This window comes from Schistocerca piceifrons, chromosome 2 (assembly GCF_021461385.2).
Source record: "Schistocerca piceifrons isolate TAMUIC-IGC-003096 chromosome 2, iqSchPice1.1, whole genome shotgun sequence".
Lineage (NCBI taxonomy): Eukaryota > Metazoa > Arthropoda > Insecta > Orthoptera > Acrididae > Schistocerca > Schistocerca piceifrons.
In genome coordinates this window covers 846,581,298-846,598,333 of record NC_060139.1, presented here as the reverse complement: position 1 = coordinate 846,598,333, position 17,036 = coordinate 846,581,298, and the positions used below count along the sequence as shown (strand labels likewise).

At 42.0% G+C, this 17,036-nt stretch overlaps 1 protein-coding gene across 1 annotated transcript in view; it reads right to left on the bottom strand.

Annotated features, from left to right (window-relative positions):
* LOC124775923 (glutamate receptor ionotropic, kainate glr-3-like) overlaps positions 1-17,036 on the bottom strand; it is a 144,783-nt gene that overhangs the window by 73,842 nt on the left and 53,905 nt on the right. Inside the window, exon 4 of the mRNA XM_047250768.1 lies at positions 10,904-10,995. Coding sequence (XP_047106724.1) covers positions 10,904-10,995 — 92 coding nt within the window. The remainder of the gene's footprint in view (positions 1-10,903; positions 10,996-17,036) is intronic.

The window sequence follows — 17,036 nt, the reverse complement described above, 5'->3', positions numbered from 1 at the left end:
CCATCATTTCCCGAACATGTGACGCAAGGCTCATCGACTCCAGTGTATAATCTATCAGAAAATCGAAGCAATCATTGTGACTAGCAAAATTGAGTTCCACTTTAGCAAGCAAATCACGAGAAACAGTTGCCATCGACGTCACCGGACCATATCCAAATGCACATGTTGGTGCGTGGTATGTTTTTGCACTGTACGATGTATTTTCAAAATTTGTAACGTTTTATGCATATAATTAACCACAGGAATAACAATAGTCAAGAAAATCTCTGATCATTACACACTTGTAATAAAAAATATAAAGTCTAATTCTCTGATAATGAATCTTATTTTACAGGGTATAAATGAAGAGAATTTCTACAACACAATGACATAAAAATAATTTTGATATCACGATTCAGGCCACAAGCCAACCCTTCCACAAGAGTATTTCGCTAGCTTAACCATTTCATGCAGACCTACGTACACAACAAACACATTCATTGGGTACAATATTTAGAACTGTCTGAACAAGCAGTAAATCATCTTTCAATATATTACACGCAGTATGCTCCTGCACAGTTAATGTTAAATGCAAAAGAAGACAACGAATGAGTAAATACTCTTCCACAGTTCCATCTGATATCGGAAACATACGAAGAAAAAAAATAGATCTTTTTTAATCACACTCACATGAGAGGGACATCTCCGAAAACTACAATATGATAAAACTCTAAAAAATATAAAAAGTATAAAATAGGAAATGGTGTTTTCTTTATAACTCACCAGAAATAATCCCAGCATAAACGACAAAACACCAAATGGGTATTACTATACGAAGGACCCCATCCAGGTTGCTACTTATTGTTAAGACCTAGAAACAACAAAATTCAAGGCTTCTATCCACCTAAGAATCTCAAGAAATTTCGCGGTATGCAGAATCAGCGAACAGCAATATCCGAAGGGACGCACAGCTGCAGAAACATGATTCATGGCAATCTTCGAACGAAACAAACGCACTGAATACTGAATGTCATCACAAACAAGTTATTATTTCACATCACGGACATGTACTCGCAATATTGAAGTTTATCCAGAGTAAATTTTATTTATTCTCGTATCCATACATATGTATTTTCACTTAAGAAATATGTGCTGTAGCACAATCACAGTTCATTTATGTTTTCTTTGTTAAGTCTATTTGATTATTTGATTATTTGATTTTTGTAACTGTAAAGGTTTAAAGCTTATCTTCATGAATGCAGAGTTGGATTTCACAACGAAACAAGGATACAGCGTGTGCTATAATATATATATCATGTATTTTAGCATTGAACACTGATAACAAACTCAGAAAACAGTCTGTCAGGTTGGAGAAGCAAACAAAATAACAAAACTGAGCAGTGGAACTTACTGCTGTTTAATGAGTGGAACTACGGTACCGACATGTCACACTATTAACTGAGCATCACACTAGTACGAGAATAAAAACGCGTGTGCACACCGTGCATGATTCAGGCTACATTACCAGTACCAGAAGTACGCTCACACTAATATAATATTAAGCAATAAGACGGCAGTGTACTGCTGATACGCGATTTTTTCTTTTAATCTTTTAGTTAAGCTATTTTCTTATTCAGTTTTTTCTCGCTTTGGTATAGAATGATGTATGTTCAAATACTCATGGAGCTTAAGTAGATTTGTGTCTCAGTGATTTTCTCTGACCTATCTGTAAAAATAGTGAGCGCATCAAAAGATTCTATGAATACAATTTCCAGGCAATTCAATTTGTAAAAACTGACCTAAATTTTATCAATGTAAATGTAAAGCAGAAGACTGGGAAAAGTAGTTATCAGTATGGTAAAATGACTTGGATCAGAAAATTATGGAGGTAAAAGCCCGTAACCGATATAGGACAATAAATAAATGTATATGGAATAAATGTATTCAGTGAAGGGAAACAGTGACCTGTAAACAGGTTAACAGTGGCTCACCATGGAAGCAAGCGCAGGATTGTAACCCCTCTTCCTGGTGAAATTTTATAAAGACTTTCTCCAAGCAAACATTTTCACAGAGTGTGATAGGTGTTTACTGTCCTCTAAAGACTGAAAACTTTTTGAATCAATAGATCATGACGCTGAAGGACTCATCCGCACGAATATTTCAAAGAAGACACCAAAAGAAACTATCTGAAAGAGAAACTTCATGTGGACGATATACTTAGTTTCCAACCTTCAGGCTCCGGCCAAGTTCCCGATACGCCAAGAACAGGTATAGCGTTTCGATCCCCAGTGAAGCGACAGACGTTATTGTATGTTTAAATTACTATGCTGACATGCGATTTTGGAAGAAAAGTTATGATTCCAAGACAGTAATGTGCCTCACTGTCCTTTAATTATTCTTGACAGTGGAGAAACTATCACAAACCAGTAGCTAGAATGTTTAATTCCACCGAAGTCAAGTTATTCTTGTACAATGGATGAGATCTAAGTTTTGAAACTTAACTGCATGCGATAAAAGAAGCATTTTTATTGTATATGATATAAAACTTGTAGTGACAGTAACAGCAAAGAAGACTTTGTATGATTTACCTATACTTATGTAAATAACTTAATGTATTTCGGTTTATTATGTGCACTGAATCGTGCAGCCCCTTCAAAGAGACAGATGTAGTCGCACAATTGTGTTTCATATACTACAGGAATCTGGAGCCACTACATGAGGGTGCGTGAACACCTGGTAAACAAATCTACGAGGCGACCTAAAAGGTCAAAGCAGTACGTTGAAAGGCTCCTCATCATTATACGGGCTTCTTCGTAGTCATTCAAGGTGGCATCATAAGACCTCCTTCAAAAAACTGTTCTTTTACGATATAATTTAAAACGTTTTTAAAATGACTGCCAGGGTTTTAACTTGTATCTTAATAAATAAAAGAAAGCTCAACAATAAATGTTATTTGAGGCAGCAAGACAAGTGCTTGCCGTCCTACATCCTCTTCTGGATCTGATCAGTCACAGCTGTGACTTCGTGATTAATAATGACATTTGAAGTAACTTTTAATATACTTGTTACGTTACCTATCCAGTCATTATCTCCTAAATTTTGGTGTATTAACGTATCAGTTTCAGAATACTTTTCAGACCGATTGTGGACACCACGGAACGGACTGATGTGGCTTCCGATCCGCCATTGGCGGGATTTGTTAACTTGTTTAAAATTCATTGTACAATTGAATCTTCATCTTTACTGAGGAACTTCGAACGCGGTCACGATTATTACAACAACGAATTTGGGTTTTGTTATTCCAATTAACCAGATTCTGCAACGGATAAACGATGTACAGGCAAATTTAAAACCCCGGTTCTTGGAGTAATTCAGGAAAGATAACACACACGCTGAACACTAGTGCCACGAAAGATGGCCAAAGTCATGGGTATGGATAGAGAAACACTACGAACTGGCAAGTGAGGCAAAATTGACTCTGTCCCTCTGTTTTTTGACAAGGGAGAGAGCAGGATTCCAAGCAGAGTTTAAGCAAAAACCTTCACCCTGTTTACAAGGTTGCTCGCTAACTTAATCTCAATAGCCTCCTTAATAACATTGTTCCAATCGCTGGACGTGCATGCCAATATATCAGTATTGTTATAGAACATAGGATGACCAGTATCCAAACAATGTTCGGCAATAGCAGATCTACTTGGGTGCTGTAATCGTGTGTGCCTTTTATGCTCAGTACATCGTTCCTCCATGGTCCTGACAGTCTGACCAATATATGCCATGCCACAGCTACAAGGAATGCGATATACATCCGCCTAACGCAAACCTAGATCATCCTTAACAGAACCAAAAAGCACTCTCATTTTAGATGGAGGTCGGAAAACACGTTTCACATTGTTGGAAGTGCTTCCTAAGTAAGGCAAAAAGACCGTAGACTTGGGTGTCGACTCAGTATTATCATCAATCACCCTTTGCACAGTTGGACGATTGCGCAACGCACTTTCAGTCTGTCTTTCACTATACCCGTTTTGACGAAATGTAGCTTCAAGATGGGACAGGTCAGCTGACAAAGACTTAGTGTCGGAAATGACATGTGCCCTGTGTACCAATGTACGAAGTACCCCTTCACGCTGAGCCGATGGTGAGAACTATCAGTCTGTAAATACAAATCAGTGTGAGTGCGTTCCGGAAACTGCATGACCCAATGATCCATCAACCTTCCTCCTAACCAAAACATCAAGAAAGGGAAGGCAACCATCCTCTTCCACCTCCATCGTAAAACGAACGTTCTGGTGGATCGAGTTCAGATGTTCTAAAGAGGTACTCAAATTCTTCCTACCGTGAGGCCAAGCGACAAAAGTATGATCAACATGTCTGAAGAAACAGGCGGGTTTCAAAGTGGTTCAAGTGGTTCAAGTGGCTCTGAGCACTATGGGACTTAACTGCTGAGGTCACCAGTCCCCTAGAATTTAGAACTACTTAAACCTAACCAACCTAAGTACATCACACACATCCATGCCCGATGCAGGATTCGAACCTGCGACCGTAGCGGTGCCGCGGTTCCAGATTGAAGCGCCTAGAACCACTAGGCCACTTCGTCCGGCGGATTTCAAAGCGCCGATTCCAATGCACGTTCCTCGAACATTGGATCAGCTTCTCCGTTTACGATATTCTCGTTTACAGGCTCTGCGTAATAATAATCTGCCCTTTGGTTCAAATGGTTCAAATCGCTCTGAGCACTATGGGACTTAACGTCTGTGGTCATCAGTCCCTAGAACATAGAACTACTTAAACCTAACTAACCTAAGGACATCACACACATCCATGCCCGAGGCGGGATTCGAACCTGCGACCGTAGCGATCACGCGGTTCCAAACTGAAGCGCCTAGAACCGCACGGCCACACTGGCCGGCTCTCCCCTTTGTTAGAGTCGCTTACTTCAATGGGTTTCCCCATTTACTGCCCATATCTTCACCAGGGTGATCCCCCGTCGGTGTCTGCTCGGCTTACATACTTTTGTTACCCCGTCACGTGCCTGGAACGCCAGCAGGCGGCATCCAACGTCGCGTTGGGAAGTGATCATAATTTTCTGGCTTATCAGCGTCAATTTTGACTCTCAAGTAGCGTGGATTCTTAAACGTGCATTTCAGAGACGATCATTTTCAAATGTGGTTTGTTTGTTTTGTTTTGTTTTAGGGTGCAAAACCAACAAGGGTTATACGCGATCATGTCAGACGAATAAAACACCAAGACAAAGAGAGGGGTTAAAAACGACTACACGTCAGCCCCAATCGACGGAAAAGACTACAGCTAAAAACAGGAACGTGGAGAAAGGTCTATAACATACGCCATAGAGAAACGGAGGTCCAGAATTAAAAATTAAATGGCCTTTGCCATATCGCTAAGACGGATAACAAGTAAAACGCGGTCGAAATCGCGCGCGTCGCTCGCTGAAACGGCCGATAACTCAGACAGTAAACACAAACGTAAATAGTAAGCGGTTAAGAGAAAGGCACTCCGTCAGGAAATGACGGACAGTCAAAAGTTGGGAGCAATGTGCACCAAGCGGTAGGGCAGCACCACGTAAGAAATGGCGATGGCTAAAAAGACAGTACTTATCGGTAGCAGGGGACATTAAATTAATGAATGCTGTTGTAATTCAGCGCATTGAGTAGAAGAAGAATGACATTCAAAACATTTAGTAAAGATTGGTGATCGGGTATCATATTGCGTATCGCATTTAAATAAAGGGAAATGTGCTGTTATTAATCAATTAAACATACACTAACACAGACTACACAAAGCAAACCAACATTTCGTGAGGGAATTTTAGTTTCACAACTCTAGGGGCTCTCAAGGTGGCAGCAATCTGAAACAGAGAACAGTAGAAACGAAGTGTTCCGCATGGGCCCGACTTTTAACGATCAGTACCTCGAGGCCGGCGGCCAACTTATCGTGCCTTTACTACTGCTGGTCTACTGGAGGCTCGTAAATGCTAATTTATGAAGATTACGCAACAATAATAAGATGGGTACACATGTGGACCGAGGTGCCTACCCAAAATGTCAGTATTGGCTCTTCAGTGAAAAAAAAAAAAAATTGATGGCCGCTGGTCTAGAGCACTGAGCGCTGAATGAGGCGTTTCACTTGTTATGTGTTGTACGTGTCGTCACACTCACTCAGCCTACTGTGAACATGAACCAAGTTGCTTAACATCCTCAGAGAACAAGTGTTGCTGTTGCTCTCACATCTTCCTGATGCGTGTGCTTCGCACGCTCCCAGGATGAGGACAGTCGTGTCCAGAGAATTTCATTCATACAGACCTGGTTTGACGAACACTAAGGCACTTCGATTTGCTAGTTGCCTATCCTATCTCGCTCCTGAAGGAAATATCTGGGATTATTTGTAGCAGCAGGTGAGATGGAATGGCGCAAAAAACATCCCTACAATGTTCTAGCTCTACAGGAGTTAATTATCGATCAGTGGCATCAGACGGGTATAGAATATCTACAAAAACTTGTAGACTCGTTTCCTCGCAGAACTGAGGAAACATACCTGTTTTCTGTTTCCGTGCGTTTGGTTAGAATCCTTTCCCCAACTACAGTAGAAACGCGTCATCAGTCCCAAGAGGTGCGGTATACAACAGCATGTAGAGCGAAAGCCTTGATGTTGAACTGCTTCATTGCCATTGTCTGATGGCAATGGGTGAAAATCAGAATCCACGGTACCTACCTGGCCTTTTAATCTGTAGAATCTGTGAACTGAAAACTATTTCCGTGATCATTAAACTCAGGTTGTAACGCAAGAAATATTTTCTCGCCGGAATTCGTCTGAATTTCTATTTAGTTATCTTACTTGGTTGTACGTAATACTATGTTTCATGTAAACGTACCGTCTACTGAGAACGTGGGCCTTTTCAGATGAATTAGTTGTTTCAGTGTCTACAAATAATTGTTCTCATATTCGTCATATTGAAAGATCAGTCCTTTTTATTCGCATGTGTCTTCCATAATTCAAGATACAGCATGGGTTCGTTACTGGAAAGAAATTTTATGACATTGAATTGGTCACCTACGGCAGGTGTCTTGACAAACAATACTGATAAGTCGATACATATGTTATTAACTACAAATTTCTGTTTTTCCGTAACGCTGATGGGAAAAACAGGATGCGGCTGATATTCTAAAGCGGTCACATTTTGCCATCCACTTCACCATGTGGTGTACATGTCCAATCCAGTGGACAGTTATTAATGTGGCTTGTCTGGTGCTTTCAACCGGTCCAGAGACTGCAAATACTCGCAGGGCACAGCATCACTAGGAACTATCCACTGGAGTGGACTGCGTGAATTTACAGCCTCAAGGCTGATTGAAAACGTAAAGAAGAAACTTTAACAGCTGTCCATTGCAGTGGACATACGCACCACAGGCTTGAGGTGATGTACAAGCTTTTGGAGGTGCTCTGCTAATTCACGACAGGGCAAATCTTTATAGAGTAACATTTACTGAAATGAGTTAGAGCCCGAGAGCTAATAAATAATTGGTTTGAGAAGACTGAAGATCAAAGAACTACTTCCAAATTCCTAATTTCCTTCAAATATCAAACCATAACATAAAAGAGTGGTGAAATCTTAATTTATTTCGAAAATCATCTTCATATGGTCTTATTTGAAAATACTGTTTTATCTCACTCAGTGCTACAGTTCAAGTTAATTACTACATCGAAAAACAGAATAATCGTGTACCACTACATCACCCGAGTTGTACTATCTTATTCAAAACCCGCTTCTATATGTCTCGTGTTCGTCACATGGTGAGGGAAAAATTGTCGAATCGTTACTTCAAGACAAAGTTGTCACTTTACTGTATCCTGAAAAGACTTCTTCAGTAGCAGGCAGTTATTTTTAGGTAGCTTTCCAGGAAATTGATGAGAAAAAAAATTCCGATATGATTGTGTAATTACAATGGTTATTTACTGAAATGTAGTAGCAGTTCCTGTAAGCTGGGTTTGCTCTGTTTCAGTGACAAGTTCTTGCCCAAACAATGTGACATATTTCATATGTGCTCATGGAATAAAGAAAACAACAACATGGAATCACTCTCTTTTCTTTGTCATAATATGTGTTATGTGGATAGAGCATGGGTGTTTATATAGTTTGTTATTGTTTTCAGGAAATACAGTTCATATTTACTCGTGCTCTCGAAGTAATTAAAGACGGAATATAAGCTCAGACTGTGAAGGACGGTGTAAGGAGCTGACTGTTAAACGGAAGCATTCTACCATAGGCATGTAGCGAAACAGATTTTGTGCGTGCTTTCGACTCTCTAACTACAGTGGATTGCACCCACGGTAGAGCAGGGAGTTTCCAGCCAAATACACACATAAAAAAGTTTTGCACCACGTCGGTCCCTAGAGTTCCGGAACCTGTACAGAAAATTGGAACAGACATCATCATAAACAAAATTTCCACCCTTTTTATTCCCCATGAAAACCACAAGTCGCACCTTCAGAGGTGGTGGTCCAGACTGCTGTACACACCAGTACCTCTAACACCCAGTAGCACGTCCTCTTGCATTGATGTATGTATTTGTGGTGGCATACTATCCAGAAGTTCATCAAGGCACTGTTGGTCCAGATTGTACCACTCGTCTATGGCGATTCGGCGTGGATCCCTCAGAGTGGTTGGTGGGTGACGTCGTCCATCAACAGCCCTTTTCAGTCTATCCCATGCATGTTCGATAGGCTTCATGTCTGGAGAACACGCTGGCCACTCTAGTCGAGCGATGTTGTTATCCTAAAGGACGTCATTCACAAGATGTGCACGATGGGGGCACGATGACGAATGTCTCGCCAATATGCTGCCGATATGGTTTCACTATCGGTCGGAGTATGGCATTCACGTACCGTACAGCCATTATAAGGCCTTCCATGACCACCAGAGGCATACGTCGGCCCCACATAATGCCACCCCAAAACAGTAAGGAACGTCCACCTTGCTGAACTCGATGGACAGTGTGTCTAAGGCGTTCAACCTGACAGCATTGCTTCCAAACACGTCTACGACGATTGTCTGGTTAAAGGCATATGCTCACTCATCGGTAAAGAGAACGTGATGCCAATCCTGAGCGGTCCATTTGGCATGTTGTTGGGCCCATCTGTACCGCGCGGCATGGTGTCGTGGTTGCAAAGCTGGACCTTGGCATGGACGTCGGGTGTGAAGTAGCGCATCATGCAGCCTACTGCGCATAGTTTGTGTCGTAACACGACGTCCTGTGGCTGCACGAAAAGTATTATTCGATGTGGTGGGGTTGCTGTCAGGGTCTCTCCGAGCCATAATCCGTAGGTAGCGGCATCCACTGCATCAGTAGCCGTTGAGCGGCCTGAGCGAGGCATGTCATCGACAGTTCCTGTCTCTCTGTATGTCCCCCATGTCTGGACAACATCGCTTTGGTTCACTCCGAGACGCCTGGACGTTTCCCTTGTTGATAACCCTTCCTGACACAAAACAACAATACGGACGTGATCCACCGTTTAGGTATGGTTGAACTATAGACAACACGAGCCATGTACCTCCTTCCTGGTGGAATGACTGGAACTCATCGGCTGTCGGAACCCCTCTGTTTAATTGACGCTGCTCATGCATGGTTGTCTACATCTTTGGGCGGGTTTAGTGACATCTCTGAACAGTCACAGGGACTCTGTCTGTAATACAATATCAACAGTCAACGTCTATCTTCAGGAGTTCTGGGAACTGTGGTGATGCAAAACATTTTTGATGTGAGTAGGTGAGCTGGTAGTGAGGCAGATGGAGCCCCAACGTAGGAATATTAGGAGGACATTCCCATTCCCTAAATTTGCCTTGCTGCCAAGGGAGACCCCTCCTCCCCTCGAAAACCCTAGCCATCTCTTTTAGGTGAAAGGCTTTTTGTACTGCGTGTATAGAGAGAGAAGGGATTACTTGTTCGGCATCAGCGATAATTTGTCCGAGTGAGTGGGAATGAGGCAAACGATACTTAACTTTAATCCACATCCATGCTCCTCCCCACTACGACAGCATAGCATTCACAGCGGGCTCTTTTGGATTATTCTGGGACTGGAAAAAGGACCGAAATTCGCTGTCAGTAATTAGCCCACTGCTCTCGGGCAAGTAGACACACTGGATGCGTAGTACGTCAAGCAAGGTTCTGTCCTTCACAAGAATTTCTTTAAAAATTTAGATTAGGCTTCAGTGTCGGGATAGTTTGTTTAACAGGACAAGTTCTGATTCCCTCTTTTACTTTTGTCCCATTAAGCTACTGTCCCGTCTCTATTGTCCTCGCCATCGATTGGTACTGAAGCGCCAACTTTGACAGTCCCATTTCTCTCGAATAGCACCTACAACAGCTGACTGCGTATTGTAAACAACCGAGTAAATGTAGTTATTGGTTTAAATGGCTCTGAACACTATAGGGCTTAACATCTGAAGTCATCAGTCCCCTAGAACTTAGAACTACTTAAACCTAACTAACCTAAGGACATCACACACATCCATGCCCGAGGCAGGATTCGAACCTACGACCGTAGCAGTCGCGCAGTTCCGGACTTAACCGCCTAGAACCGCTCGGCCACCGCGGCCGGCTAAATGTAGTTATCCAACCGCAGAGTCTAGTTTCGATATATATTTATGAAGACTATAGGAAGTCACTGATTTTTACTTTAGTCTAAGATACTTCCGGTTATAAGAAGACTACAGTAGTTTGCCAAGTTTCTGAATCTACTTCTACGAACAGGTTCTCCAGATATTGTTCATTTACTTCATAAAGAGCTTCAACTTTCCAACCAAGAATCGATCAAAATCCTTTACTTACAATTTAAGTTAATGCTAACAGCATTAAATAATTCTCTGATATAACTATGTGAAGTGGCGGATATAGCAGGGAAAAATACTCACGTGAAATTTATTTTCTTTGACAGGATGTCCCAAATATCACACAGATACCCGCTGCAAGTTGTGTTGTCCAGGTCGTACACGTCCGGCCACTCCTAAGGAAAAGCCCACACTGTAGCCAAAAAGCTGCTTAGTGCTAACATAGCGCATCGTCTTTCATGCAAACTCAGAAAGTTCCAGTACTCAACTCCTTCTGAATGGTTTACTTACCAGATAACAATACCGGCTACACTAACAATATTCGCAATATCCCGCAATGAGTGAAAGCCGGACTGAAAAGTAATTAAATTTTTACTTATATCGCAATTAGCACCCAAAAATATTATAGTTGCTGAAAGAATATGGTCATTTATAAAGTTTTCGTCAATATGTTGGTATAATGTAGTTTTTATATATAGGGAAACACTCTGAAGGTACCATGCTGTGAATCGACTGTGAAATATAATTCCCAAAAATGTGACGTGTTTTAACAGCGATTTAACTGTAACTGTATTGAGCTTCATCTCTCTTTTGCACTCTCATCCTAACTTAGCTGCACAGACTATGTTCATTTCACCATAATCGAGCTCCCTCAATCAAAATTACGAAATCGTTAAGGTGTAGCTGTATTTGAAATATGTAGACAAGATACGAGAAAATAGGGCTCGTACGGGGAGGCATATCAACAGTCGTTTCTCCATCGCTCTGTCTGCGAGTGGAACAGGGTAGAGGAAAGGAAACGACTGATAGTGGTACACGGTACCCTCCGCCACGCACCCTGCAGTAGCTTGTGGAGTATGTGTTTAAATGCATATGTAAAAGTAGAAGATCCACGGGGGATGGGGGTGTGCCAACTGTAAAAATTGTTAGTTCGCCTAAACAGGTCATTCCAAAGGATTTAAATATGCTAAATTTCATGCTAGTAAATTGTCGAAGTGTCCGTAGCAAGATCCCCGAGTTACTCTCCGAAAAAAAGTAGTAATGCCAATACTGTATTAGGTACTGAAAGCTGGTTGAGACCAGACACAAACAGCAGTGAAATTTTGAACTCAGATTGGACTGATGCTATGGGAGGTAGTGTGTTCATTGCAGTTAAAAGCTTTCTAAACGCAGTTAAGATTGATACTGGGTCGGACTGTGAAATAGTCTGGATAAAGCTGTCAATCACCCAAGGAGTGACCAATATATTACGATATTTTTATACAACACCAGCATCCGCAACATACGTCGCAGAACGTTTCAGGGAAAGCCTTGAGTACATAGGAAATAAACATCCAAATTATCCATTAGTTATAGGTGGAGACTTTAATCTGGCGTCCATTGACTGGGAAAATTATACGTTTATCACAGGGGGCAGAAGCAAAGACTCGTATGCAGTTATTGTTGGAGCGCTCTCAACATACAACTTTGAGCAATTGGTTAGGAAACCAACTCGAGATGGGAACATATTAGATATCTTGGCGACAAACAGACCTGATCTTTTTGAGGAAGTTACTCTAGAAGAAGGTATTAGCGACCATAATGTCGTTGTGGCTTCTATGTCAGTGGAAGATGCCAAAAAAACCAAAGGAATAGCGTACAGTTTTCTTGTCTGGGAAAGCAAATAAAAGTGTCGTTAATGAATATCTTCATAGTCAGTACCAAGCATTCACCGCGGGACACAAAGATATTGAGCATCTTTGGTCGGAATTTATAGGTATTGTCCACCACGTGCTAGAGAAATATGTGCCTAGCAAAAATATACGGGAGGGAAAGGATCCACCTTGGTTCAAGAAACATATTAGGAAGTTGTTAAGAAAGCAGAGAATTTTGCACAGAAGACGGGCTAGAAGTGTGTGTGCCCGTAGTCTACATCTACATCTAGATGGATACCCTTCAAATCACATTTAAGTGCCTGGCACAGGGTTCATCGAACCACCTTCACAATTCTCTATTATTCCAATCTCGTATAGCGCGCGGAAAGAACGAACACCTATATCTTTCCGTATGAGCTCTGATCTCCCTTATTTTACCGTGGTGATCGTTTCTCCCTATGTAGGTCGGTGTCAACAAAATGTCTTCGCATTCGAAGGAGAAAGTTGGTGATTGGAATTTCGTGAGAAGATTCCGTCGCAATGAAAAAACGCCTTTCTTTTAATGATGTCCAGCTCAAATCCTGTATCATTTCTGTGACACTCCCTCCCATATTTCCCGATAATACAAAACGTGCTGCTCTTCTTTGAACTTTGTCGATGTACTGCGTCAGTCCTATCTGTTAAGGATCCCACATCACGCAGCAGTATTCTAAAAGCGGACGAACAAGCGTAGTGTAGGCAGTCCCCTTAGCAGATCCGTTACATTTTCTTAGTGTCCTGCCAATAAAACACAGTCTTTGGTTAGCCTTCCCCGCAACGTTTGGTATGTGCTCCTTCCAATTTAAGCTGTTCGTAATTTTAATACCTAGGTATTTAGTTGAATTTAAGGCTTTTAGATTTGACTGATTTATAGTGTAACAGAGGTTCAACGGATCCCTTTCAGCACTCATGTGGATGACCTCACACTTTTTGTTATTTAGGTTCCACTGCCAATTTTCGCACCATTCAGATATCTTTTCTAAATCGTTTTGCAATTTGTTTTGATCTTCTGATGACTTTATTAGCCGATAAACGACAGCGTCATCTGCAAACGATCTAAGACGGCTGCTCAGATTGTCTCCCAAATCGATTATATAGATAAGGAACAGCAAAGGGCCTATAACACTGCCTTGGGGAATGCCAGAAATCACTTATATTTTACTCGATTACTTTCCGACAATTACTACTAACTGTGACCTCTCTGACAGGAAATCACAAATCCAGTCACGTAACTGAGACGATATTCCATAAGCAAGGAATTCACTATAAGCCGCTTGTGAGGTACAGTGTCAAAAGCCTTCCGGAAATTAAAAAGTACGGAATCGATCTGAAATCCCTTGTGAACAGCACTCAGCACTTCAGGTGAATAAAGAGCTAGTTGTGTTTCACAGGAACGATCTTTTCTGAACCCATGTTCACTGTGTGTCAATAGACCGTTCTCTTCCAGGTAATTCATAATGTTCGAACACAATATATGTTCCAAAATCGTGCTGCATATCGACGTTAGCGATATGGGTCTGTAATTTAATGGATTACTCCTACTACCTTTCTTGAATATTGGTGTGACCTGTGCTACTTTCGAGTCTTTGGGTATGGTTCTTTCGTCGAGCGATCGGTTGTATATGATTGTTAAGTATGCCTGTTATTCCAAACTTCACTACAATGAGCCTTCTGGCTGTGAGAATTCCATACTAATGAGTAGACACAAATGGAGCACTTATAGCTATGCCACTATGCTATCTGTTGGCGGGCGACGTTGAAACCAGTATCAGTACATCTTCTATCGTCGAGGTGCCACGTGTCGTCATCGCATCAGGATCGACGTCGCCTTTGCAGGTGTATTAATTTTTTTTCCGGGTGTGTATACTGATGGTACATGAAGTGCAGAACTGAAATACCAATCTTCCGAAGCGACTCTCATAAATTCTCGAGAATATCGACTCTGAAGTTTTTCAAGTGTCTATAACTTCGTAACGTCTTTTCCTCTACAGGCAGCGAGGCTCTGTGGTAGAATGCTGGTATGCGAAATATTCCGCCTGGGTTCATTTGCCGGCCATTGTTAATTTTCAAATAAAGACGCATGTTCCACGAGCATTTCCATGAAGTGTGAAAATACATAAAGATGAAAACAAGTTTTAATTGTAAATTTTTTTAATGTAAACAAATTAAGAATTAGTTTTTACAATGAAATCTATATGTCTCTGTGCTACAAGCAACTAGCAATTGGAAACGTATTTCTGATAAAAGTTACAGCTAAATATATGTTACTTAGCATGTATTTGATGTATTTTATATTTAAATGACGCTGGTATTCGAACTGGACGAATAAAACGAAAAAATTTCCATGTAAAAGAGACTCGAACCAACGATTATCAGTCTCAGACACTACTGATTTTGTTTCGATCTTTTTTTATTTTCCAACGGCCTTACCGCATTGGTAACACCGGTTCCCGTCAGACCACGGATGTTAAGTGCTGTCGGGATTGGCTAGCACTTGGACGGGTAACCGTCAGGGTTTGCCGAGCGCTGCTGACAGGTGGGGTGTACTCAGCCCTCGTCTGGCCAATTGAGGAGCTACTTGATTGAGAAGTAGCGTCTCTGGCCACTAAAACTGACAACGGCCAGGAGAGCGGTGTGCTGACCACATGCCACTCCATAACCACATATACTGATGCCTACTGGCTGAGAATGACACGGCGAGCGCTCGGTACCGTTGGGCCTTCTGAGGCATATTAGGACGGAGAGTTTTATTTACTTTACGCTACACGAAAATGCTTATGGAGCATGCAACTCTATTCAAAAAGTAACGGAGAAACCCAGCGGTTCCTAGGTATTTATTTATAGCTGTGTTTCCATGCCAGTACGACGCAGCCTCTGGCCTTGTGCTTAATGTTCGTGACGCCATATCTCCTGAACTATGAGTCGTACAATGATACAATGTTGTAAGTTCATTCGGCGGCATATGTGGATACTGTCTACAAAATTTATTGCGAACACATTTAGTAGGAAAGAGGTAATAGATTTAAACGTCAAGCTTCATGCAGTGCGTTTACTGCATGGCCAGCGGAAAATTAGTAGGTGATAAACATTTTTCCTTTCATCATGTTGTAGTGGGTATCAGAAAGAAAAAATCATGAAGATTTCAAATTGTGACTAAATTTTGATGCAAGTTGCTCAGTGCTCTTATTCTCAAATACTGGATGAATAAAATCTGGGAATCCACGCGTCGTGGCCTACGCACCTCTTTCTCCCCCACCCTCACGTCCTTGATAGGTAAGTGGTTCAACACCTACACTATACTCCGCAAGCCACCTAATGGTGTGTGGCGGAGGGTACTTTCTGTACCACAGTATGATCGCTCCAGTCCTGTTCCACTAGCGACGGTTGCGTGGGAAGAATAATTGGTATTGGCTCTAATTTCTCGAATTTTCCCCTCGTGGTCAATACGCAAGATGTATGTGGGGAGAAGTAATATGTTGTCGGATTCCTCCTGAAAAGTGCTGTCCCGAAATTTGAATAGTAAATCTCTCCGTGATGCACAACGCCTGTCTTGTAACGTCTGCTAGTGGAGTTTGTTTAGCATCTCTGTAACGCCCTCTCGCCAGCTATACGATCCTGTGACGAAGCGCGGCGCTCTTCCTATGATCTTCTCTATCTCCTCTATCAGTCCTACCTGACAGACATGATACCCGAACAGCGACTGTCGACTAACACTACGATACACGTCTTGTAACGTCTGTCAATGGAGTTTGCGTAGCATCTCCGTAACGCTCTCTCGCCAGCCAAACGATCCCATTATGAAGCTCGTCAATCTTTCTTTGATCTTCTGTATCTCCTCTATCAGTCCTTTCTGATAGACAAGATATCCGCACAGCGACTGTCGACTGACACTAAGATACATCCGTCCAAGTTTGGTTAAAGTCGATCCAGTGGTTTAGGAGATGTGGAACACACACACACATACACACATCCATTTTTATAATATGAATGGATTTCCCACGCTCGGAATCGAATCTAGGGTGCTCCAGTCTCTAACACAAAGTCAAGCTGCCTGTAGAAGAATGGACCTTTCCTTAGGATATTAGAGACGCTCGGATAAATCAATTCAGATTCTCTAGAGAATTTTCCGGATTTACATTCAGCTGCTTCGGCCGATTGATACACTATGTGATCAAAAGTATCAGTTCATCCGGCTGAAAATGACTTACAAGTTAGTGCCGCCCACCATCGCTAATGCTGGAATTCAGTGTGGTGTTGGCCCACCCTTAGCCTTGATAACAGCTTCCACTCTCGCAGGCATACGTTCATTGGACATTCGCCACACCCACACCCTGACATTGGATTGTCACATTGTGTACCGTGGTTCGTCACTCCACACGACGTTTTCCTGCTGTTCAATCGTCCTATGTTTACGCTCATTACACCAAGTGAGGCGTCGTTTATCATTGACCAGCGCGAGGTGTGGCTTTGAGCAGCCGCTCGACCATGAAATCCAAGTGTTCTCACGTCCTGCCTAACAGTCGTAGCATTTGCAGTGAACTCTG